Genomic DNA, 25,781 nt, shown 5'->3' with positions numbered 1-25,781 from the left:
ATACCTGACCTTTGCCTACTGAGGAGAAGAGCCCATCCTGAGCCCTGGGAGAACAGAGCCTCCTGCAACAAAGCTGCCTTGCAAGAACAAAGAACTAGGGAAAATGACTGAAAGATGAATGAACACAGAAAAGTGCAGACTTTTAGATAATGGGCAGAAAGAGATAAGCAATGATAGCTTAATAAAAAGAGCAGATTGTACAGGACTCCAGGGCTGTAACCAAATGGAATTATCGCCTCTTTTTCAACAAAAGTGTAATACTGGTTGTTGCCAGGATGAGGTGAATGTGGATAGTACCCTGAAAAAGAAAATACTCAAAAAATGAACCCCTATAAAAGGAAGGGGTGCCAGTAATGTGTGACCCAAACAGAAGAGCAAACTGTCACCCCAGGAAAGCCCAAAGGATGAAAGGGAGTGAAGTCTGCTATGTTCAGGTTTTTCAAAAAGAATTGCTCCAGAAAAGTGAGCTGGATATGGGGTAGCCCAGCTGAAATAAAATACTAAATTTGAAGGTTTCTTCCTCTCCCCCTCCAGACAGATTTTAAGGACAACTCAGATCCTTAAAACAATTTTGTGGCCAGCAGTAACATTCTGCCCTAAAGATAACAAAAACAGCATGGAAGTTGCTGCTTTGTTCCATTATCTCCCTACACAAGTTGCATCAAGTTCAGGTTTAAAATTAAATGGCGTAATTGTATCGTAACTTGAAAAGCCAGAAACAGAGGAGAAAAATGTATGAAAATGCTTTGATTTTCTGCAACCTTTTAAAACATCAGGAGGGACAAATATATTTCTGACTGAGAATCAGTAATGAAACCTGGTTTTTGCTTTCTAACAACGTAGTAAAGTTCGACTCCACAGCTATAGGACGAATACAAGTGAAATGCCTGAATTTTACTTGTGGTACAGTGTGAAAATTTTTACTTTACACACACGCTGCTACTTTAAGTGCACTATTTTATTAGATGGACATGTTCAGCGACAATACTAGCTTAAGATAATTCCCACCTCATTAACTGTTCCTCTCCCAAATAATGCCACACGATCCCTTCAGATGTGCCAGTTCAGTTCTCATATAACCATTCCTAAAACCCATTACCACAACAATCCAACTTGGAGGGGGAAAAATAGTCAAACAAGAAAAAATTCCAGTTGCATCCTCCAAACCAGCACAGTCCTATTGCACAGGCCAGCTGTCTAATGCACATAAAGACACAGCTTTCCCTGATGCAAAGACAGAGACAACCAGCAGGAATACTTTAAGCTAAAAGTTTGGACATTTACAGCACAAACAGAATTTGAATAGGAAGAAACTTGAGGGGAGTAACATGTAGTATTTGAAGGCTGTGAAAGAAGACAAAGATAGATATGCTAAAGAAAAAGCTGTTCCAAGAACACTTCTTATGTGTGGCTGACTGCATGGCCCTTTTTCACACTTTTGAGACAGAGAAGTGAAGTAAACAGAGATTGCAAAGGGTGACAAAAGTCAATGAAATAAACAGGCTTCAGTAAAAATTAGGCAAGAGCTTTTTTAAAATGAAAATGAAATTCTCCCCTTTCCTTTAGGAAGCAGTAAACGCAGCATTTGCCAACATAGCTGCCATTACAATAATAACTGAAAACTGTGAAGACAGCTAACAGAAACCACCCTATTTGTATTAAATGGCACCTATTTCAGTTACTAACTAGAGAGAGCAACAGATCTTCCTGCTTAAGAAAATGTTAAATATTTAGACCTACAAATATACATGTAGAAATACATATACTTGCACATTCCTCCTCTTCCCTGGTCTTGGGTATCTCTCTTCTGCACTATATACTCTAATTTCTAACAAAAGCAAACTCAAAATTTGTCCATGAAAACAAGAAGTTTCTCATCTGTCTGGGCCCTGAGCTCCAAAATCATCATTAAGAAAACCGTATTTGCCATGAATTTAACTCCTTATATTCTAATTTTGTAACATTTCTATTTGGACATTCAATAATTTATCTGCATTTTATTAATAATAGATTACCTTATCAATGGCTGATGCAGGGAAACCAAAGAAGCATGGACTATAACCGATATGACAGAAAGGTGGAAGTAATCAAACATAACATTGATGTAATGATGAAGGCCCCGGTGTAAGTTAAAGTGCAACTTTAAAGTTCGGCTACTAATTGGCTGTAGTGTGCTCAGGTCATCTGGTCTAAAGAGAAATTCAAACAGAACAACATACAATCAGAACGATCATATTTAAAGAGCAAGTCCTTAATATCTGATGCAGACAGCAATTCAGCACAGGTCTATACTTTGGAATGCAATGATACCACCCCCAGGAAAAGCAAATTAAAATAAAAAATCAGGAAGAGACACACCAGTTATGAAATCTTAACAGACTTCAGTACTGGGTTTCTTTTTTACCCTCATGTATGTCTAATATGAACATACTATATCTACATGTAATACAGATTTAATCAGTTTAACAAGTTTACATATACTGTTGATTTAATGAAATCTTCTATATTTAAACTTACGAATAGTCTGTATCTGTGAAGTGCAGATCTAATGTTAGTAGAAAATTCATCTCATTAAGAGACTCCTCAATCTAAAAAGAAATTGTAGAAGCATGAAATGTTTTCAGATGCCTTATTTATACTAGACCAAACTGTACATAACGAAGACTTAATGAGCTGGATATAGTAAAGTTGAACAGCAGATTACCTTCCTCTCATCTAACAGCATTTTTACTTTGAAAATCATCACATCATTCACAGAAACTTCCTCATTTTTGTAAAGAATCTGAAATGTTTTACTGCAAACTATATTTTCATGGACTGAAGCAGGAAAGGCAAGATCTGTGCCTGAAAAGAAGAGAAACAAGTATTAATATAATTGGACTAGAATCTGGAAACCCAGAGAGGCTAATAAGTTGAAATATCATTCCTACCAGTTTCATGACTACTGTTTAACACCCACAATATCAGCAGTTTCCATCTTAGTCAGCTACTGCTGGAGTTTGAAGGAGTGCATTTTGTTTCAAACAAACACTGCATTGATATTTTTAACATAATTCGATTTTAATATAAGTTCTGAAGAATTTCATCTTTACTCCAAGTTGGAGTAAAACATTCTAGGCATCAAAAATTGTAATAAAAATCTTGAAATCTGTCTTGTTTCATCCAGTATTCACGTTGATTTTGAAAAGTTTAACCTCACTGAGAACTCTTAATTACCTACAGATGAGGCAGAGAGGTTAAATGACATATCACTCCACTGAATTAATGAAGAACAAAGGTGGTTTGTTCTTTCCTTCCAGATCTTTGGATACTACTCTAGCCAGACCAGTTCTAAGTGTATCACCTTAACATTTCTCATTCAATTTGACACTTCTGCTTTCAGTCCAGTGGCTGCTCATCACAAAGAGTTCACAAAAGTGTGATAAATTGTTAGGGAATCCTATGCCAAGAAAAGGTTAAAAGACTTGTAGAAGAAATGAGAAAGGGAATGGTTTAAAACAGTTACTGAGGAAGTATTTAGCTTAATAGCAATGGGTTATCAGACAGGAAATTAAATGATGGGCACTATTCCTTTGAAACAACACATAAAGAGGATAGAACAGAAGTAACAGAAATACTGACACATTCTTATTACTCATCTACAAGCAGGCTCAATAACATCGACCTCTTACAGAACCCAAAGTCTTAGAAATTGTGTAAATGCAAAATATTTGTTTTTTTTTTCTGTGGTTTTTTTTTTCCCCCGGGTTTTTTTTGGTTTTGTGATTTTTTTTTTTTTTTGGGGGTGGGGTGGGGGTGTTTTGTGGGGGTAGAATCGATTCTTTTGATTCTACTTAATAAATTATTCCAAAGGAATCCACAAAAGAAAATAAAAACCTGCAAAGTTTGTCCTTTACAGATTTGGGACCTAGAGGTCTCTGATATAAAATCACTGCACCTGGCAAACATTCTCAGCCTATAATTAATCTTTACAATATCTTAGTTCAACTTCCCTTCAGAAACTAGAAACAAGTAAAATACGGGGTTTTGTTTAAGTACTTCCACACATATCATCAATTTAGGTGTTCTGGACAAAATGCTTACAAAGGCTTAATCACTAATGTGTAATTCCTCTCTATATAATGCCACTTTTAGCTTGTATCCATTCATGTAATCTGTTACAGGGGAAGGGCAGAGTGGGTATGGTTTCACATGACACGTAATCTGATACAGCCGCACAGCATCAGCAGAAGGGATCTGCCACTCCAGTCTGATACAAAAGAAGTAATGGAAACATGTGGCTGAGGTCCCACTTCCTATGCAGCATCCAACTCTGAATTACAGCTCTCAGTTCTGCTGACTTTAGTGTAACGTGAAACAGCATCCTCAGAAGTGAGAGAGGAGTTAAAGAGGAAATGCTGACACCAGGAACAGGCTCAGCCACATCTGTGTGGGGAGCAAGGCCTCACAAATGTGAAGTCAACAAGGCTGAAGTACTTTTTGAAGTCAGCTATGCACAGAGCTGTATGAAGGTAAGAAATGGGCAGGGGGAGTCACAGCCTGATTTAGTTTTTGACAGCACTGCTGACCTAAACACACATCAAACTGCAGTCTTAATGTTTACATCCTTTATGCCTAGTAAGAGACAGAAAGGCTAACACATGCCACAATTTACTAACAAGACTGAAGCTTTCTGAAAAAAAAAAAAAAAAAAACCAAAACCAAAATCCCAAAAAGCTAAACCTGAAGTCCATTCTAAAATATACCATGAAATATTAGACATATCATTAAGAATCATTATTAAAAAAAAAAGGTGTGTTTTACTAAAGGATCAGTTTAGCAGAGCTAAATTCCCTAAACCACACTAAACTTCGTTTTTGGAGTAATCCTGGTTCATAAGAATTATTTATTTCACAAAAATCCAAGAAACACTCGGGAAGCTTGACTAGAACTCCTATCTACCTTGGTGCTCAACTCAGAGTTACTTTTAAAACAGCCTCCAATCAATTACAATCTCTTATCACATTTTCTCAGACTGCAGTAGGTTTTTCTTCCTTGAAATTCCAAGAATTTTGCCTAACATTTGAAAATTCAGTTTGTTTTTTTTTGCACCATGCTGAGGTATGGGCTTCACAGAATTAGGAGAGCATTAACAGGTTCCTCTGGGCTCAGTTTGCCGGGACAAAGAAACCAAAAGTGAGTGCCAGGTTAAAAAAGAAAACAGAAGAAGGAGTGAGTAATTCTGTTCAGGAGGTTAAACCATTTTTCAGCTTTGACACCAGAAACCAACAGAGCAAGTCTCAAAACAGCAACAATGGATCCTTTCAGTCTTCTTTTCAGAAAGAATGGGCTTGGAAACCTGCATAAGAGTCTGTACCTGAAGGTCTCCATTACTCTGAGATAGCTACTTAAATGAGATCAGCCCTTCATCATCTTATCCTGAAACATGGAAAAGGCTGAGCAGATCAGTGTGAATCACAAGACACTAATATAAAGGAATTAACATGTTTTGCTACCAGCAAAGAGAATCAACAGAGGAAAAACAGTAATACAAATTCTGTAATGAACATTTAAGTCTCACTGCTAAGCACAGGCTAGCTTTTCAGCAGGACATCATAAAACAATTTATCTTTTTACTGTGTTAATAAAAAAAAAAAACAAAACTAAACCAAACCACTTTTATATTACCACAATGTAAGACAAAAAGCACTCTCTTAATTAGCAAGGCAAAACAATGACATCATTTACTAGAAGACTTTGCACTTACCAGCTGCATGTAACAAGCTAGCTTCTAATTTGTGTGGAATTCTTGGAGGAATTTTCATAGATGCACGAATCTGGTAAAAACTAAAGCAAAAGACACTGATTTGTAACACATGTGGCACAGACATCTCATTAACCACATACAGATACACAGAATGACAAAGGCAGGATCAGGGAGTGCAAAGGAAGAACAAGGCAAGGAAGTCTACCACACTTAAAACTGTCTTATTTTGACTCTTCATCCTGTTGGGTTTTTTGTTAACCCTTAACCAGAGCAGCAGCCAAACATATGAATAAAAGGAAGCCTCCACACAGGGCTAGTCTGACCACTTCCTGCATTGTTGGGGCAAATAACTGATAAGACACATGGTAAACTACACTGAAGAATGATATGAATGAAAAATCAGGATTGTCAGCTACACCACAACCATCTCAGAAGGATCTATCACATAGCACATCTACAGGGCTGCTATAGTCAGTTCTGCTGCTGGAGGATCTATTTGTGAAACTGCAACATACCCCCATTTACCCCTCCAGGATCCGTACAACAGACACCACTTACCAGACACTCTCTACATTGCTTGCAGCCACTGGGTACTAAAAAGTGCAAATAAAGGTTAACGCTATGCAAAATGTGACAATACTTGCTACCAAAGGCACGAACTGCATACTTAAAGCCTAAGATCAAAAAACAAACACAAAAGTATTTTGGGTCTCAGCCCCCATCTTTAAACAGTTTCCAATCTTATTTAGCTCCATACTGTTTCTAACTTTGATTTTCATCTATGAAAACCCTAATTGCCCCCCACATTGATTTTATGGTAGTCTTTACATAACACAAGTACCCATAAATACACTTAGAGGACACATTCCATCCATCTCATCCCCTTTCAGACCATTTATTTTTGTTTGAAGGCGTTAGCTTTAGCTCCTCAGTGAGCTGAAGTGACCTACCACACACTCCACAAACACACCAACGAAAGAGAAGAAGCAACAACATTCACAAGTAGAGAGCAGGAAGACTAAAACACCTTTTTAGGCAAACACATGGTCTTAAGTGAATGGACCATGTGAATTCAATACAGACTGTTAAATACCCTTGTGAGTATGTGTACACCCACTCATAGTCTTACAGTTCATCATCGCCATTATCCAAATGCAAACTACTCTAATCCATTTTCTGATGGTTTTCTGATTTTGACTTCTAACACACCAACTAAAGCTGACCATCCCGAACTTTGCTAGCAACTGATGCAACTGTGTACTAGCCTAACAATCAATCAGCAAAAAAATTCTTAATCTAATCCTTCCACAAAATAAAAAAGTCAACATTAGTCTGGTCAGAACTATATATCAAAGAATGTTTTAGAATAGAAGATAATTAATGAACCAGTGAACTTAATGAACTATATTGCTAGAGGCAAGAGATGACAGCAAAATTATTCCTACCCTTTCAAATATCAAATAAAACAACCCATTGCTAAACAGCAATAAAGTATTTTGTTTTTAGAAACCCACATGTCAAACACAATTCCATACCACTTAGCTGATTCATAAACAGTCAATGAATTCATTTTTTACTGGATTAAAAAAAAACAAACAAACAAAATGAGCTTTCACTGTCATCTTCTCTAAAGGTGTAAGGAATTGAGGAGATTAAGAGAGTCCTCTCAACTATTAAGCCATGAGGATGCAACCAAGTACACTGATGTACTCCTTTTCTCTGGGTCAGATGTGACATTCATCATTCAGTTAGTTACTCTTTTCACCTTTACTGAGGTCATATGATACATGAAACATTATAACGTGTAATAGCCTCAGCATGGAGGTACTTTCCACCAGCCCCAACTTCATAGTGTCATTTCTGCATCAACAGTAAACATTTATCAAGAGCTTGACACCCTACCATTATAACCTGCATTCTCCCATGATGCAAATGCCTGTCATGGCAGAGAATACTGCTTGTTACTTCAAGTATTATGAATGCAAAATCACTGGTATGGTTTATATTAAATATTATGCCTCTGTAGTTTAGAGACTATGCCAGATATTTTACTTCATCTCCTCCTAACCTACCAAACTTTGTCTTCAAAATATCCAACATCTGCATCATTCTCATTTCTTGCTTAGAACCACATGACAGCTCTGCAGAGCATAAATTTAACTAATGCTTAATAACTAATGCTTAACAGTTGCAGACAGATTAATGAATTAGGACCGTAACAAGGTAAAATGAAAGGCAAAATAAAACCTGAGGACCTAACAGAAAAGAAGTGCAATGTGACATTCCGATACTTAACGTAGTAAGACTCATCTACCCTAAAGATTCTATTAAGTGACTATTTACAATCTGGGCCTCAAAGAAAGCAATCAACAGAACTGTTCATGCTTACAATGTAATCTGTGAAATCAGAAGGCTGTTAGAACATCCTTCTTTTCCTATTATTACTTGCTAGCAATTAATCAACAGCACACTATTCTACTCTTCATCCAGTAAACCCTTTACCTGCCTGATCTATTTTAATTTGGGTTAATGGGGAAATAAAAGTATATTGTTTGCTTGTTTGAGACAGGTGGCTTTGACTTTCAGCAGATTTACACTTTAAGCAGTTTATAACAAAACATTCACCTGTTAATCTCAGTAATAAAAGCCCCTCACAGTTCAGCTCAGGGCAAATATGTAAACATTAATTCAAAATCTTGTGCCAAGATCTCTGAAACAATCATTGAACTGCATTAAGACATTTAAATGAACAAACAACCTCCTACAAAGTATTTCGTCAAATTATTCACTGTCACTCATCTTTAAATGCCATATATATTAAGGATCTATCTGCAAATGAAAAGCTATGATACAGAAACAGGGTACTTTGTTCACAAAGGAATTACATTTGTAATACATAAAATAAGGGAATGCTTTCTGAAGTTAAGATGACAACAATTTTTTTTTTCTCTTGCCCCCAAGCCCTGCATTCCTCATCTTCCTCTTCAACTCAATCAACTGGTGTTGCAATGCTTCTTTTTATTCAAAAAACAAACCGAAACCAAACAAAAAAAAACAACAACCCCAAGTCACCTTCACCTATCTCCCAGCTGTACCATAAACACTCTTTAGTTCTCATACACACAACTGACCCCTAAACTTTATCTACTGTATTGTACTTGCTTGGGCCTCTACATAACAAATCAGTATCAAGGACTTGCTACTCACCTATCACATTCACCTATCCCAAACACCCTTAGAATGTTCCATAAATAAGACCTAAATACAATCAACTCTCCATTATCCTATATAATGAGAGAATGAAGGTATCCTGGGTAGTGGAAAATCCCAGACAGTAACAATGCTCCAGAACATGCCCCCAGTGGTACAACAGATGTATCCAAACAGCTAAAGCAGCTTGCGTCTACCAACACTTACTTTCAAGCCCCAGCCCAGTGTCTCCCAAGAAGTAGCATGTGCAGACGTAACCAGGCAGTTGCAGGCCGAGTACCACAACTTTTCAGAGGGTGTAACAGTTTGGGTCTATTGATATGTATACACTAAAATGCCTTCCTGAAGGCCACAGGAATGAAGAACATGGTAAAACCACTTCAGTGGCATGGCCTGTGCTAAAGCACAAGTCATTAAGATTCACGTGCCCAACCTTGCTACAGCACATGCTGTCTTACGTGCCACTGTAGGTCCCAGGAAAGTGACAGAATAATACCAAACTGACCCTGCAGCAGTGTGGTCCTTCCCAAGTCCTGACTGACAGCAACCTGAAAAATGCCCTGCTGATAACAAAGGTTCTATGTTCACTTCAAGATTTATGTGAAACTGTTTTCCAGAGCAGAAATATTAAGACAGGAAATAGATGAAGCTCTGCAGTTGGCAGTAAGATTCCAGAAGAGGGCTGGAGTTTAAAGCTTACAGTAGTAGTGATTTTTTGTGCAGATTTCTGAAGCACAAATAAATAAAAATCTGTGTTACCTATCCCTCAATCTCTCTTTTGACTGCATGAAATGGGGAAACACCATTTTCAGATTATCGAGGCTTGCAACTTTCAGATAACAAAGAAATTAGGAATATTTTGGCAAAGATGCTTTAAAGCTACCTGTTTTGAAGAAAATACACAACAGTATTCAGAACGTGGTATACTGTAAAAACACACATTAATCATGCATGGAAACAGCAGCATTCATCAGTGTAAGGACCTTTTGTTATCTCTTCCTACATTAGCTGAAGCAGGATAGATAAGTACTTCACTAAACAGAATAAGCCAACAGAAATACCACCAAGAACCAATTTAAATATACGATGAAAAATGCACTAAAAATGCAACAGAAGAACGAACGTGACATACAGTAGTTACTAAATTACCCTGATAAGAGTATGCTGTGTTGTTTACAGTCACCACCTAATAATTCGGCAGGATGCATTTGGATCATCTCTGATGATACAACTACAGCTCCGCATTTTAAAAGCTTTGCCTACAACAGCAGCTAATGAAGTGCACTGTAGTATGGGAAGTGCAAGGAAAAGCTCTGGGATGAACAGCAGACTGACAGCTGGATGAAGGTCTGACACCACACAAAGAAAAGATTCCAAGTGAGTCTTTAACACCATTTTATCTAGACAATGAGCAGGTTGCAATTGCCTGACCTTCATGTTGCTAAGGTAAGAATGATTTGAAGGACAGTCTCCCAAGAAAGACTGAGTAAACTGAGACTTGAAACAGTCTTAAGGATACTTACGCATTGGAACAGGTCATCCAGATGAGCTGTTCCAGATAAGCTGTGGAATCTTCACCCATGAAAACTTTCAAGACCTGAGCGGACAGAGTTCCAAGCAACATGGTTTGGACTGAGTGCTCACCCTTCTTTCAGCATGAAGGAAGACTATATGACATACTGCTATCCCTTCCACCCTGAATCAATCAGTCTATGATCTCAGAGGTTAAAGGAAACCTATAAAGCAGGGTTCACCAATTTTCAACATGGTAACAGCAAGAAGTGTATAAGGTTGGGAGCTGGTACACACAACAAGCTTGAGACACACCTGCAAACAGAACATACTCCAGCTCCTGTCTTTCCCACGTCTAAACTCAGGAAGACATTCCTGCATGTACAGTCAAAATACTTCTCCACAGCTGATGTGCTTGCTTCTCTGAAAGGCAGCATCTTCCAGTTCCCTTTAAGTTTCCAATATCATAGACTTGAGGAAAAAAAGACGACAATTTACAACAGTACCTCTGAAAATCCACCAACCTCTCCTTCCCTACATGCTTCCAGCATTTACCTTTACTTATCTGCAGACATGATGTTGAGGATGAACACAGATCTCCTGCCCTGTTTGCACTGCTTAAAGGCTTTGTCTGGAAACAGTTCCACATCCATCCCCCAAGGCATACCTTCACATTTGCTTGACAATGTGTAAGACAGTCTAAATGTTTGAGATGTTTATTGAAACAGCACATGTAAGCGAAGCCAAAGCCAAAGTCACCAGTGTAAAGCTTATAAATACCCAGAAGATTTCTGACAACCCCAGCCTATGCAGTCTTTCTTCAGTAAATAAATGTACCTGCTGATGTCCATTTATCTCATTTGGTTGTCAATATAATCCTGCAAATCCACAAACACACTATGAAAAGGTTCAAGGATATCTGAAGCTTAGTGTCCTTACTACAGACCTCATAGAAGGGTCTTCTGAAAAAGGTGGTTAGAATTACTGCTCTCCTCTAGGCAGAGGAGACCACTACTGTCCATACTGCATGAAGGATTAAATCTTTTCCAATGAGTTGCATTAAAATCTCAAAGATTCAAAATCTGACATGTGCCATAAAATTATTTCCCCACACAGGAAAACGAACAGGTTTCTTTTTTCACTAGAATCATCATTTATATGGGCATAAGTAAGTTTTTTCCATCACATTTATTGAAAAATGAAATTTATGATCTGAGCAAGAAGTAGGTTTATTGATAACTGGAATGTAACTTGATACTAACAAAAAAGGAAATGTAGGAAGTGACAGTTATTTGACTTTTTAATGCCGTCACATGGAGTCACAGGCAGTAACGTGTGCAAATGCAGTCTTAAAGGATAACCATTATTAAAAAATTAATAAATCTCAGGCAGTAAAAAAGCACACATGCTTTTACAGAGATAGCTGCAAGCTTTTACTTGAAAACACACTTGCTTTGCCAGTTAAAGTTCATTCCAAGGGAAACATATGTCCTGAAAAAGTTTCATAATACAATTAATTCATCCCTGAGGTGAAACTTTCTTGGCAGTTTCTCTTGCCAGACAGAGGAAAGGCAGAAGCACACATGCCAGAGTCCAACCTCTCCTCTTCCCTGAATCTGAGCGCACTCACTGCATGCTTAAATGTGCTCAGCCACAGGAAGACAAGCACTGAACATTGTGGACTGTAAAATTCACATGCACATCGGGTCACCTGCAGGACAGCTTCTAAATTTATCAGTTCACCAAAAGAAGCAACAGCTGTGGCACTGCATAGGCAAAACCTCCACGGAGCTCTTGGGATCTACTGAATGCAAAGCCCCGTTGAAAAGGCATCCTCTACTGCAGACCACCACTAAGACTTCTCCTTTTCCCAAGGTGAGCAGTGGCTCAGGCAAGCATGCTTCATTTGGTGCATGGAGAAACAGAGCTGTAGATACAGCAGTGCTCTATAAATATGGAATGGGGCACTTAAGTGAGGAACTGTGAGAAAACTGGACAGAGAAGATAGTCTCTTGAGGAACAGGCAGCTCTGGAAGCAGCAATGCTGCTGTAATAGCTGTGTCAGACTGACCCTGGCAGAGCTCTTCAGATCAGACCTCTTCCCACAGAAGCAACCCCCACTAACAGAAACTCCTGCTGTGGTGAGAGGTTGAGTCAGCAAAACACTGAAAGGACCCAACAAGAGAGAACATTGTATTTTTGTTCAACATCCCTCTGCTCTATAAGATAAGCCCCTTCCTACTACAGAGACCCCACATTATTAATTCTTTCACAGATTTATAAAAATCCATCTTAAAACCAGTAAAGGTATTTAGCATCTCACACAACCTGTGTCACAAGCCTATACTGACAAATGCCAGCATACATGCACTTTTCAAGGCAATCCGAGTATGCTTCTGATGCGTAATGCATTTCAAATGGTCATGGAACACAAATAGTCTATTCTAAACATTACCACAAATTCGTCAGAATTTTTCTGTTAACCTTGTAGGTATTCTGCACAAAGGCAACCCAGGCAAAGGCACAAATAAGGGAATAAAATAAGGTGTAAGGGAACAGAAATAATAGAAAAAGGCACTGAATAAAGCACAGGCAATGAAATGCTGTATCTGGAATTTACAAATGTAAAAAGAAAAGAGCTTTGGATAGACTTGTTCCTTAATTTTCCCCACCGGGACACACGCACAGTCATCTATAAAAGTTTAATCCTACCAAACCCAGCTGGGACCCACAGACTACCATATGGCCACCAAACTAGTTATAGGGATTATCTAGAGAGGGTACAGAACAGGTACAGAAAACACAGAAAGATTCTTATCTTGCAAACACTTTTTAATACGTACTTCTCGTATGGACCAACACATCTGCTGTAATTGTGGGGTTTACCTCATTTAACAAATCCTAATTCAGATACTTGAGAAGCAGGAAAATTACCATGCTCAGAAGACTTTGTTTAAAATCTTTTATCAATCCCTTCTACGAACAACCCAGGAGTTTCCCAACTGCTAACATATTTTTTTTAAGACAAATAAAACAAAGGGCAAGTTTACAGGAAACAGATTAAAAGTTCCTGTTTATTTGAGAACAAGCTTCCTTGAAAGCAAATTACTTTTAATTTAACAGTACCTCACATGTCTATGGCACACATTATGTCTAACAATTAAAGATATAAACAAAACAGTTATTGGACCAAAAGTTTGAGAGAACTTATCTCACAGAGGCAAAAGGATGCTGGGGCACGAATTAGCAGGGCTCATTTGGAGAGCTTTAAACTAGATTTGAAGGGGGATGGGGTTGTAGCTGGGCTTGCCCCAGTGGGGCAGCACTCCAGAATTGATGAAGACTGGGAGGCCTCCTATAATCCTAGGGTGAAATTGGTGTGCTCAGGTCGCTCCCTGGAATGTCTGTACACCAATGCGTGCAGCATGGGAAATAAGCAGGAGGAGTTGGAAACCTGTGTTAAGTCAGGAGACTATGATCTGGTGGCAATTACAGAGACTTGGTGGGACAGCTCACATGACTGGAATATAGTCATGGAGGGCTATGTCCTTTTCAGGAAAGACAGGCCAGCCAGGAGGGGTGGTGGGGTTGCTCTTTATGTGCAGGAGCAACTACAATGCACCGAGTTCTGTCCAGGGACAGATGACGAGCGAGTTGAGAGTCTGTGGGTGAGAATTAAGGGGCAGGCTGGCAGGGGCGATACTGTTGTGGGTGTCTGTTACAGACCACCAGATCAGGGTGAGGAAGTTGATGAGGCCTTCTACAGGCAGCTGAGAGCGGCCTCACAGTCACAGGCCGTGGTCGTCGTGGGGGATTTTAACTTCCCTGATGTTTGCTGGAAGGACCACTCAGCAACCCAGCCACAGTCCAGGAGGTTCCTCCAGTGTGTGGATGATAACTTCCTCCTGCAAATGGTGGATGAGCCGACCAGGAGAGGAGCGCTGCTGGATCTCATCCTCACTAACAAGAAGGATCTGGTCGAAGCAGTAAGGGTTGAGAGCTGCCTTGGTTGCAGCGACCACGAGATGGTGGAATTCAGGATCTTACGTGGTAGGACTAGTAGAATAGCAAGTAGAATTGCAACCCTGGACTTCAGCAGGGCAAACTTTGGCCTTTTCAAGCAATTGCTAGGGGAAATCCCATGGGCAAGGCTGTTTGAAGGTAAAGGGGCCCAAGATAGTTGGTTGGCATTCAAGGATTGCTTTTTCCGAGCTCAAGATGAGAGAATTCCGACACGTAGGAAGTCAAGGAAGAGGGCCAAGAGACCTGCGTGGCTAAATAGGGAATTGCTGGGTATGCTCAAGTGGAAGAGGAGAGTTTACAGGTCGTGGAAGGAGGCGCTGGCCACTTGGGAGGAATATAAGGCTGCTGCTAGAGGATGTAGGAAGGCAGCTAGGATGACTAAGGCGTCCTTAGAATTAAACCTGGTGAGAAGGGTCAAGGACAGCAAAAAGAGGTTTTTCAAATACATGGCAGATAAAACTAACACCAGAGGTGATGTAGGCCCACTGATGAACGGGATGGGTGGCCTGGGGACAGAAGATACAGAGATGGCAGAGTTACTGAATGCTTTCTTTGTCTCTGTCTACTCTGCTGCAGGCAGTCCTGAAGAGCCCTGTACCCCTGAGACCTCAGATGAAGTCAGGTCAACGGAGCGGTTTGCCTTAGTCGATGAGGAATGGGTTAGAGACCAGTTGAGCAGTCTGGACATCCATAAATCCATGGGTCCAGATGCGATGCACCCGCGGCTGCTGAGGGAACTGGCGGAAGTCATTGCTAGACCACTCTCCATCATCCCATTTACCAAGTCTTGGGAAACGAGAGAGGTGCCCGAGGACTGGAGGAAAGCAAATGTCACTCCAGTCTTCAAAAAGGGCAAGAAGGAGGACCCGGGTAACTATAGACCGGTCAGCCTCACCTCCATCCCTGGGAAAGTGATGGAACACCTTATCCTTGGTGCCATCTTAAGGCATATCAAGGATAAGAGGGTTATGAGGGGCAGTCAGCATGGCTTCGCCAAGGGGAAGTCATGCTTGACCAATCTCTTAGCCTTTTATGAGGAAATAACGCGGTGGATGGATGATGGCAGAGCAGTGGACGTGGTCTACCTTGACTTCAGCAAAGCATTTGACACAGTCTCCCACAGCATCCTCACAGCTAAATTGAGGAAGTGTGGTCTGGATGATCAGGTAGTGAGGTGGACTGCGAACTGGCTGAAGGAGAGAAGCCAGAGAGTTGTAGTCTATGGGGCTGAGTCTAGTTGGAGGCCTGTAACTAGTGGAGTGCCTCAAGGGTCAGTACTGGGACCGGTATTATTTAATATATTCATCAACGATTTAGATGAGGGAATTGAGTGTACTATCAGCAAGTTTGCTGATGGCACTAAGCTGGGAGGAGTGGCTGACACGCCAGAAGGCTGTGCTGCCATCCAGCGAGACCTGGACAGGCTGGAGAGTTGAGCAGGGAATAACTTGATGAAGTATAACAAGGGAAAGTGTAGAGTCCTGCATCTGGGCAGGAACAACCCCAGGTTCCAGTATAGGTTGGGGAACAACCTGTTAGAGAGCAGTGTAGGGGAGAGGGACCTGGGGGTCCTAATGGACCACAGGATGACCATGAGCCAACACTGTGCCCTTGTGGCTAAGAAGGCCAATGGCATCCTGGGGTGTATTAGAAGGGGGGTGGTTAGTAGGTTGAGAGAGGTCCTCCTTCCCCTCTCCTCTGCCCTGGTGAGACCTCATCTGGAATATTGTGTCCAGTTCTGGGCCCCTCAGTTCAAGAAGGACAGGGACCTGCTGGAGAGAGTCCAGCGCAGGGCAATGAAGATGATTAAGGGAGTGGAGCATCTCCCTTATGAGGAAAGACTGAGGGAGCTGGGTCTCTATAGTTTAGAGGAGAGGAGACTGAGGGGTGACCTTATTAGAGTATATAAATATATAAAGGGGGACAGGATGGAGCCAGGCTCTACTCAGTGGCAAACAATGATAGGACAAGGGGTAATGGGTGCAAACTGGAACACAAGAGGCTCCACTTAAACTTGAGAAGAAACTTCTTCTCAGTGAGGGTGATGGAACACTGGAACAGGCTGCCCAGGGAGGTTGTGGAGTCTCCTTCCCTGGAGACATTCAAAACCCGCCTGGACACATTCCTGTGTAACATTATCTACGTGTTCCTGCTCCGGCAGGGGGACTGGACCAGATGATCTTTCGAGGTCCCTTCCAATCTCTAGCATACTGTGATACTGTGATACTGTGACTATTTGGAAGACCAATACCTCAAGTAAGTCACAGCAGCTTGTTACGAAAGACAATCAAGTGCATAAGACAGGAGAGAAGGGAAAGCAAATGCAGCTGGGTATTTTGCCTTATTACTACAAAAGTCTTTTCTCCATTTTCTTACCACAGGTACACTCGGGCAGAATTCTGCTGGGGTTATGAATATTTATTTAAAAACTTGAAATGGGAACAATCTCAAGTAAGTATGGCTTTTTTAAAGAGCCATAAAAACACATAGTACTACATTATCTCTTATTTAATCAAATATATCTTAACTTGTATTAGTCTATGTTTATAATTTTAGCTGCTCTTTTATTTCCTGTTATTAATGAAGGGAACAGGACAGAAATAATACTAAATGACCTTGCATCTTTAAATTATAACAGCTCCGTGAAGCTCATCTTCAGGGTTACTTTTCCCCCATGTTCTCCTGAATGACAACTTTTTATTTAGCTTGAAAATATTCTTCATTTGACTTTCTGATTCAGCACTAGCCTTGTAAATGACACATTGCAAGTATTTAATCACACAATCATAGAATGGTTAGGATTGGAAAGGACCTTAAGATCATCTATTTCCAACCAAGTGGCTTGAACATATCCATTTTCTGGGGACACATATATGGGGCACCGGGTTTTCCTGGTAAGCAGGATCGCAATTTTTCAAAGTTCCCCCCTCCTTGCAAACAGGCAGTAGTTTTTATCCAGACACATAATATACACATTTTGAAACAAAGGATTAGCAAACACAGCAGATAGGAGACCAAAAGATGAGTCTGACAAATCATTTTCTGGCATTTACTGGTCTTTCAGATTTTTTAAGTTTTGCAGCTGTGCAATTCTGTTCCTCTCATCTGTCAGTAAGCAAGTACTCAAGCCTTACAATTCAGTTTGTTTGCAGTTTAATGAAAGGCAATCTCTGTTTAAATAGCAGATAAATCATACATTTAACCAGAGGTGGAAATTCAGGTACCACGAAGAAAACTCTTGCAAAAAATAATGACAAAAAAGCCCATGTCTACTGTTGTGTCTGATGCAAGATACATCAAATAAAGGTCGTCACTTCACCACTTTACGTCATTCAAGGAAGTCACATTAGCTCCTCCAGTTCAATATTTTAAATTGAATCACCATAGTTTCAAATACGACATACGGCTCTGAAATGTTATTAGGTCACTAAGAAAGAAAAGCAGTCTTTCAGAATCTGAAGCCTCTATTTTCCTTCAAGAAAGGCACAGCTTCATGATTCATTTAAGTTAGCCCAAGATAGTGCTGCCACCAGCAAGAGCGATTTGCAGACCAAAACCCCTTTTACATGTTTTTGCCCCTCCTCAAACAAATTTTGATGTTCCACCAACTGGATGGTAAATCAGATCAACATGTTCATTCACCTGGATGGCAGCTGCAGTAGGGGCTATTACAGAAGGCAGGACTACACAAGCGCAGGAGACAGCAGGACCATTCCGGTCCGTGACATGACAGGGACTCAGGTCCAGCTGAGTTACTGGTGGGCCTCCATGCTCAGAAGTCATGTGAAATTACACTGCCAATTCCTGGAAAATATTTTTTATCTCAATTTAATTGCTTCAACTCCAAAAAGACTTGAGAGAAGCAGATCTGCACACTGTGTACTGTATTTATGCATTTATTATTAACATAACTCATAAGGAACAGTCTCAGACAATATTACCAGAGTAACATTGCAAGCAAGTATAAAAAGTTAGCAGAAGTCAAGACCTGTTTCTCTAAATTCCAAAATTCAAATTCTTATTAAGATGATCTTAAAAGCTGATGAATGTCAAAGAGTAAGGTTAACATTCAAGGTTGCTGTTCTTGAATAGACTTTTTACTTTTGTTGCAGTAGAGCCACCTCCTACAGCAAAAATATCTTTGTTCTTTTAAGGGTGTATTTGCTGCCATGTACTACATGGGGTACATGTTGGGAGACCAAAGTTACAAATCCAAACTCAGAAGAGTTAACCTTCTGATCCCAGTTTAAATAAACAAATTACATCGGCACAAACAAATTGGCCAAACCCCTTTTTCTCCTGCCAGGTTCCACAAGCGGCATACCCTGAAGACACACAGTGCCCACTGAACCCGTTTAACGAGTCTAAAAAACTAAACAAACAATCGATTTTCTAAAGTCTACATTCTGTCAAAGGCTTTTGCCTTCAGAAAACCCTAATGAGCACTGCAGAAAACTTTAGAGGGTATCCAAAATAATCTGAAATAATTTTATGCAGGCACATATTCAGGAAACGTAGGAAACAAATTGCTGAAGGGAAGGTATGCAAAAATACTGAGACGGGCAGAACAGTACGATGGGGAAAAGGGAAAGAGTCCATACAAGAAGCACTAACCATAGTAATAGGATTGAACTGTGGAGATGATCATCACAGAATCACAGAATGGTTTGGGTTGGAAGGTACTTTAGAGATAATCTAGTTCCCACCCCCATCACAGGAAGGGGCACCTTCCATTAGACCAGGTTCCTCCAAGCCCTGTCCAACCTGGCCTTGAACACTGCCAGGGATGGGGCAGCCACAGCTTCTATGGGCAACCTGTGCCTGTGTCTCACCCCCTCACAGTGAAGAACTTCTTCCTAGTGTCTAATCAAGGTGACAGTGATCACCAAGTTGACAGTGTGATTTGCTGTATACATGTACACTGAGGAGCCTAAATTTTTCCATGGGCATCAGTATCTGAACCCTTGTGTTCCCCTTATGAGGCTGACCTCCCACTACTGCTCCCTAAAAGCTGGGTTCTACAAAACTCACTGTAGAAGAATCCAAGTTCTCTGCAGGGAATTGGAAACTGAGGGTCTCTGCTGCTACAGACTTGCCTTTCTAACAACATCTCCTTTCACAGCTGACCTACATTCTGGCTGCCTTAGCATTCTGGCGGTGATTAGGGTCCTTTTCCCAGCAAGTATCAGGGGTGGGTCCCTCTGTCTTCTGCAGTTGTCTGAGTCCTTCTCTTTGTCACTCATGCAGGCTGGCAACTGGGAAATCCTGCCCCTTCCCATAATAAGGAAATACCAAGAACTATGTTTTGAAAATGAGACTTTACTTTTACAATGTAAGAATTTTTGCAAGAAATCAAGTTTAAGGGGTTCTGTTTTCTGCTCTTCCTCTGACCCATCTCCTACAATACACTGAACCTTTCTCAGTGACACCAACATGGTACTTCCAGAGCAGTTGTGCGAACTGGCCCGACACAGCAGCTCAACTGAGAGCAGGCAGCCACAGCCGCTCAGCCCACACAATTGAGAGGGCAGTGGCATGAAGCAACCAGCAGCGATGAACACAGAAGCTCTGCAAACAGGCACTGCCAAGCAAGCTCTGTATCTCTACAGGAGAGCTTAGGGAAATCAGAATTGACATATCTAGTGTCTATCTGTATCCTAGGGGCAGGGATGCCAGCTGAGATGAATGCAGAAGGTTAAACAGAGGTTTTGTTTCAAACCATGCTTATCTGTGGGCTGCTGTCACTCAGTAGATCATACTGACATAATGGCCTCTCCTGAGCAAGAGGTACCTTTCTAACATGGAAGCTGTAACTGTTACAGATATTCCTCTCAGGACAAGGTCCAGCATTACAGTTAAACCAACCTGAAGTTGACAGAAGTAGGGATCTGTCCTGGGTTTTCTTCCCTTGTTATTTCCCTTATCATTATTATTATTATTGGTGGTAGCAGTAGTGGTCTGTGTTATACCTTAGTTACTGGACTGTTCTGATCTCAACCTGTGGGAGTTACATTCTTTCAATTCTCCTCCCCATCCCCCTGGGAGCGGGGGCAGGAAAGGGGGGAGTGAGCGGCTGCATGGTTCTGAGTTGCCAGCTGGGCTTAAACTACAGCAGGATCCCATTCTTCTTGTGTAATTTATACTTCTGTACCAGCACAGACAGAATATCTGATTCTGATGTGGGCCAGGGAGATAAATCTAAATCTGTTTTCTGCTGGCTTACCATTCTGAACTGACCAGCTGTAAGGTAGAAGAACACCACCACTGTAGGCACCCTGGGCACACGTGAAGAAGGACTACGCTGTTCAGGCAGCTGCTATCCAACTATCTTATCTCCCTACCTGCAGCATCTAGACACTTAGGCACAGTGTTCCTGCTAGCTTAACGCATTTTCTGACTACACAGCTGCCAAAAGCAAGCCTGTCTTACTGACCACAGAAGATGACTTCAAGAGCAAACAAAACAGAAGACCACGCATATCACACTTTTTGGCAGATATATGTCAGAAGTACAGCTGTACTGGCTCAAGCCAACTACAGATCCATGGATGAGAATGCTGTTTCACAACACATTCAGGTTCATGGTGCTAACAGTGGGCCACACTGGGTCACTGGGTGCACTTTCTCACCCTCTCTCTGCAACAAAATCAGTGCCCACGCAGTTACACAACCATCCACAGCAAAGAAATTGGCACAACTGAATAACATGCCTTTTTTTTTGCTCCCTAGTCTGAAATCCTCCAATAGCTTGGAAGCTACTTCTTGCACTAAAACATGAATCAGCATTTATAAGGTTATAAATAAGGTTTAAAAATAATTCAAAAATCTGAGAAGTTACTTTATGTGGAGTACAACAAGAGGTTTAAGGAGTGAAAGAGGAAGTTATTCTGGAGAGGAAACCTGACTAAACCAGAGGCAGCATGTCTTTGAGTTTGGTGGTGGAACCGAGCCTGGTTCTATATTCAGGCAAAGTAACATGCTCTCTGGAGTATATGATTATCCAGTAAACTGCTGTTTGTGACTACAGATACAGGTATACATATGGATATGATCAGACGAAAGTGCAGCAGAAAGACACCATACCAGGAATTTCTGCCTGTATCACGAGGCAGTCAAGACTTTAGAACACAGAATGAGGATTTTCTCTCTCCCTCCCTTCAGAGAGCAGCAGACTGCAAACTAACTTAGAAGAGTGCTAACCTATTAAAAACACTCAAAGTAAGCAACTTTAATGACTGAAAATCTATTTAATACAAAGTTAAAACTGCTATTGATGTTTCATACCATTCCAGAATACTGAACTCAGTAAAACTCAGATTTAGAAGGTACATACTCAAGAAACCATTATCCTGATGTCTTAACTCGTGCTACTCCCATTCCACCTTCAATACGACACACAGAAACTAGCTGCCTACAGCTTAAAAGAATGGGCCTTCTCCAAAGAAACTCCTTTTATAGTCAATATTGTCTTACACTGTCATTTAGTACCACCTCACTAAACAGAACTTGCTGGTCGTGCTTCTGCTAAGTCTTCATGGCAAGGCATGCTGATAAACAATCTTTATTTTACAATCTGAAATGGGTATCATCTTGCATACACAAGACACATCTTTGTTACAATGAAGAAAGAAGGAATTACACAGACCCCACCAAATACAGCAGTCCTCAGAGGGCAAATGACATAAAGCTGTATTGCAGTTACATATAACCTCACTGTCACACAAAACAGCTGCACCTATCACAGTGCTGTCAGTCTCCATCAAGATGTTAAGATAAGAGTAAGTACACATCTCAGGTCTTTGTTTTTTTATTCTTTAAAAAAAGGAATTTTGCCAAATTCTATGCCTGGAGGGTATAGGATGCCGTTAGACAGCTTAACTTCTGAGCTGACAAAATATTTTCAATTGCAAAGTCACAATTTCAACTGCAAAAGTTATGATGTGTTAAAATTTCCGAAAGTACTACGTGGGTCTAAGAGCTAACATCGGAACAAAATCCAGGTGATGTGAAATTTCTACACAGTATCTGAGAAGTCTGTAATATGTAATGAGTACCCATAAACATGAATGTATATTTTTTGAACCAGTACAAAGATGGTGCAGGAAGAAACCCCAACACACCTGAGTTTTTATAAAACATATTTTCAGGACAACTGCAATAACCAACTGTTAGCTATACCTCTATGAATAATGACTGAAGAAATAAGCACCTGTACCATCATCTTTAAATAACAGAATATGTACTGAAACAAGGTGGCACAAAAATCACAAAATGGAATATAGAAACCTTTAGAATTAGATTTAAGTAATGTTAAGTTTGATGGCTTTGTAACAGTAGCAATAGAAAATTACTGAGGTGCATGATACATAGAGAAAAAAAAATAGAGTACAGCTAGAGAACATACTGAGAATTCTCACAAGATAAATCGTTTGCGAAGGCTCGCAAATTCACCTTGGGACAAAAGATTACTGTGCTAGTGTCCCATGTGGTATCAGCAGCCCTGGAACAGAAAGGAGCCCACTGGTTATCTCCTTCACGTTTTTTAAAATACCAGGCCACCATTGTAGAACAGGGTGATATAGAATTGTGGTCATTAACGTTGTGAATCCAGCATCCTTTTTGCAGGAACAATCAACAGAACCACTAACACACGACTGCTTTACCACCATAGAGACTGTATATTCGAGCCGACCAGATTTGAAAGAAAAACCTCTGGAAGATGCTGATTCTTGGTTTATTGATGGTAGTAGCTTCATGAAAAATGGTAAACAAAAGGCAGGATATGCCATTACCATCACTTCACAGGTAACAGAAGCTAAAGCTTTACCTGCGAACACCTTTGCCCAGAAGGCAGAAATAATAGCATTAATGAGAACCCTGGAATTGGCTAAAGATAAAAGGATAAATATTTGGACTGATTCTAAATATGCATTTGGTGTGGTACATGCACATGGGGCTATCTGGAAAGAATGAAGACTTTTGAACACACAAGGGAAACAGATTAAACATGCTACAGAAATTCTACGATTACTGGAAGCTGTTCAACTACCTGAAGAAGTAGCTATTATGTACTGTAAAGGACATCAACAAGGAGACTCTGATCAGGAAATTGGAAATAATTTGGCTGATTTTGAAGCCAAACGAGAACCTGAACAATCTCAAATCATGTCCTTAACCCCTGATGGCAAACTAACAATTGAAAAATCTAAACCTAGGTATTTAAAAGAGGATAGAAAATTGATTGAGGAACTAAAGGGACAGGAAAATAAAGAGGATTGGGCTCAAATACCTGATGGGCGAATTGTAATCCCCTATAACCAACTCTGGAAGTTAGTTCAGGAAGAACATAGTAAAACTCATTGGGGTAGCAACTCTTTGTATGAATATTTAGACAAACAAACTGTCGGAAGGAATCTATACATCACAGTTCAATCAGTGACAAAACAATGTCAGTTATGTTTTAGGAATAATCCTAAAACTGAAAATAGGAATCAAATTGGGAAAATTGGGAGGAAAAGTTTTCCGGGACAGCAGTGGCAAACAGATTTTTCTGAATTACCAAAAAAAGCAGGTTATTGGTATTTGTTGGTGTTAACGGATACTTTTTCAGGCTGGCCAGAAGCAGTCCCTTATAGGATAAATAATGCAAGACAGGTGATTAAAACATTATTAAATGAAATAATACCTCATTTTGGACTACCAGCGGCAATTTCTTCCGACCAGGGTGCAAAATTGTCACAAGAAATTAGCAAAAAATTAGAAATTGATTGGCAACTACATGTTCCATATGGGACTCAGGCCAGTGGGCGAGTACGAAAGATGAACCATCTGATTAAACAACAGATTAGTAAAATACGTCAGGAAACAAATTTCTATTGGTACCAGGCGTTACCACTGACTCTAAGAATTCGAACTCAACCTTGGTCGAAAGAAGAGGTCAGTCCATTTGAGATTTTGTATGGAAGACCATATCAGTCCCAGTTTAAAGGAGAAAGTCTTCAGGAAGTGGGAGAAGGCTATCTCCGACAGTTTCCGATCAATCTGGGAAAACAATTGGAGAAGATACATAAGAGAATAGTAGGGACAAGAGCAAGAGGTTTGGATTATCTGATTCACCCTTTCAGATCTGGAGACTGGGTTTATGTTAAGAATTTTTCAGGAGATCCTCTACAGGAGAAGTGGAGCGGACTGTACCAGATATTACTGACCACCTTTACAGCAGTGAAGATAAAAGGAACAATTTGCTTGGATATATTACTCAAGAATTAAGAAAGCACCAGAGCCAGAGAAGACATGGCGGATCGAACCTTCAAGACCCTTATGTATGAAATTGCGTCTGTCATAATTTGGACTCATATGATAACTGGCACACAAACTTGGGGCCAGAACTTGTACCTGAAATTAGTGCAGAATGCTACTAATGTTTTTAACCGTAGTGATTGTTGGGTGTGTGCACAGTTGCCTAAATCAGGAGAAAGCCTGGATCTCCCATTAACTGGAGTTCCAATTCCTAACACTGTCTCATGGACAAATTTGTGGGTGAACACTACCAATCTGTATTCGAAGGAAAGGTTAGAATTTGGAATAGTTAATCCTAATCCAGGTAATAAATATTACACCTGTGCACAAAGGTGTATTACACCAGGAACCAGGGTAGGAAATCTTGCTTAAATGCCACAGATGTAGGTCACCATTCAAATTGCAATCATACTATTAATATAGATGGTATCATAATTCAGTGATGGCCCATTCCTAAAGGGAAAGGATGGTATTGGTTATGTGGAAAAAATGCTTATAAGACTCTACCCCCCCCCCCAACTGGAAGGGGGCATGCACCTTAGATGTTGTAATACCCAATTTTAACCAGCCTGTCTAAAGTGGTATTACAAAACCAAATGGCTCTAGACATGTTATGGGCATCACAAGGAGGGGTTTGTTCCATAATCAGTGAAAGCTGTTGTTCCTATATAGACCAAAGTGGCAGAATTGAAACAGCTCTGGAGGAAATTTGGAAACAAACTAAGATATTTCATGAAATGGCCATGGATGACACCTCCTGGGGTTTTGAAGAAATATGGAAAAAGTTAACTTCATGGTTACCCAATCTCTCCTGGTTGAGGCAACTGGTTGCAGGAATATTGATGTTAATTATTTTAATACTGATTACTTGTGGTATGATACAATGTTCCCTCTGGTGTTGTAAATGGTCTGTGATTGGAAAAGAAATGAAATTAAGCACCAAGTAGAAATGGGAAATTATTTCAAAAAGAATTTTGATGAATATGGTAATA

At 40.3% G+C, this 25,781-nt stretch overlaps 1 protein-coding gene across 6 annotated transcripts in view; it reads right to left on the bottom strand.

The window, feature by feature from the left end:
* FAM135A (family with sequence similarity 135 member A) overlaps positions 1 to 25,781 on the bottom strand; it is a 94,702-nt gene that overhangs the window by 41,204 nt on the left and 27,717 nt on the right. For 4 of the 6 annotated variants that reach the window (XM_062608155.1, XM_062608150.1, XM_062608152.1 and 1 more), the window contains exons 4-7: positions 5,747 to 5,826; positions 2,705 to 2,844; positions 2,518 to 2,588; positions 2,016 to 2,189 (exon numbers count right to left, since the gene is read on the bottom strand). In XM_062608155.1, the coding sequence (XP_062464139.1) occupies positions 2,016 to 2,189; positions 2,518 to 2,588; positions 2,705 to 2,844; positions 5,747 to 5,826 (465 nt within the window). Of the gene's footprint in view, positions 1 to 2,015; positions 2,190 to 2,517; positions 2,589 to 2,704; positions 2,845 to 5,746; positions 5,827 to 25,781 lie in introns of those variants that run through there. The other 2 variants (XM_062608154.1, XM_062608153.1) reach the window with 2 other exon arrangements.

The sequence above is a fragment of the Pezoporus occidentalis genome, unplaced genomic scaffold, assembly GCF_034315485.1.
Source record: "Pezoporus occidentalis ecotype Australia unplaced genomic scaffold, CSIRO_AGI_Poc_V1 ctg13, whole genome shotgun sequence".
Taxonomy (NCBI): Eukaryota; Metazoa; Chordata; class Aves; order Psittaciformes; family Psittacidae; genus Pezoporus; species Pezoporus occidentalis.
This window is presented reverse-complemented; position numbering and strand designations above follow the sequence as displayed.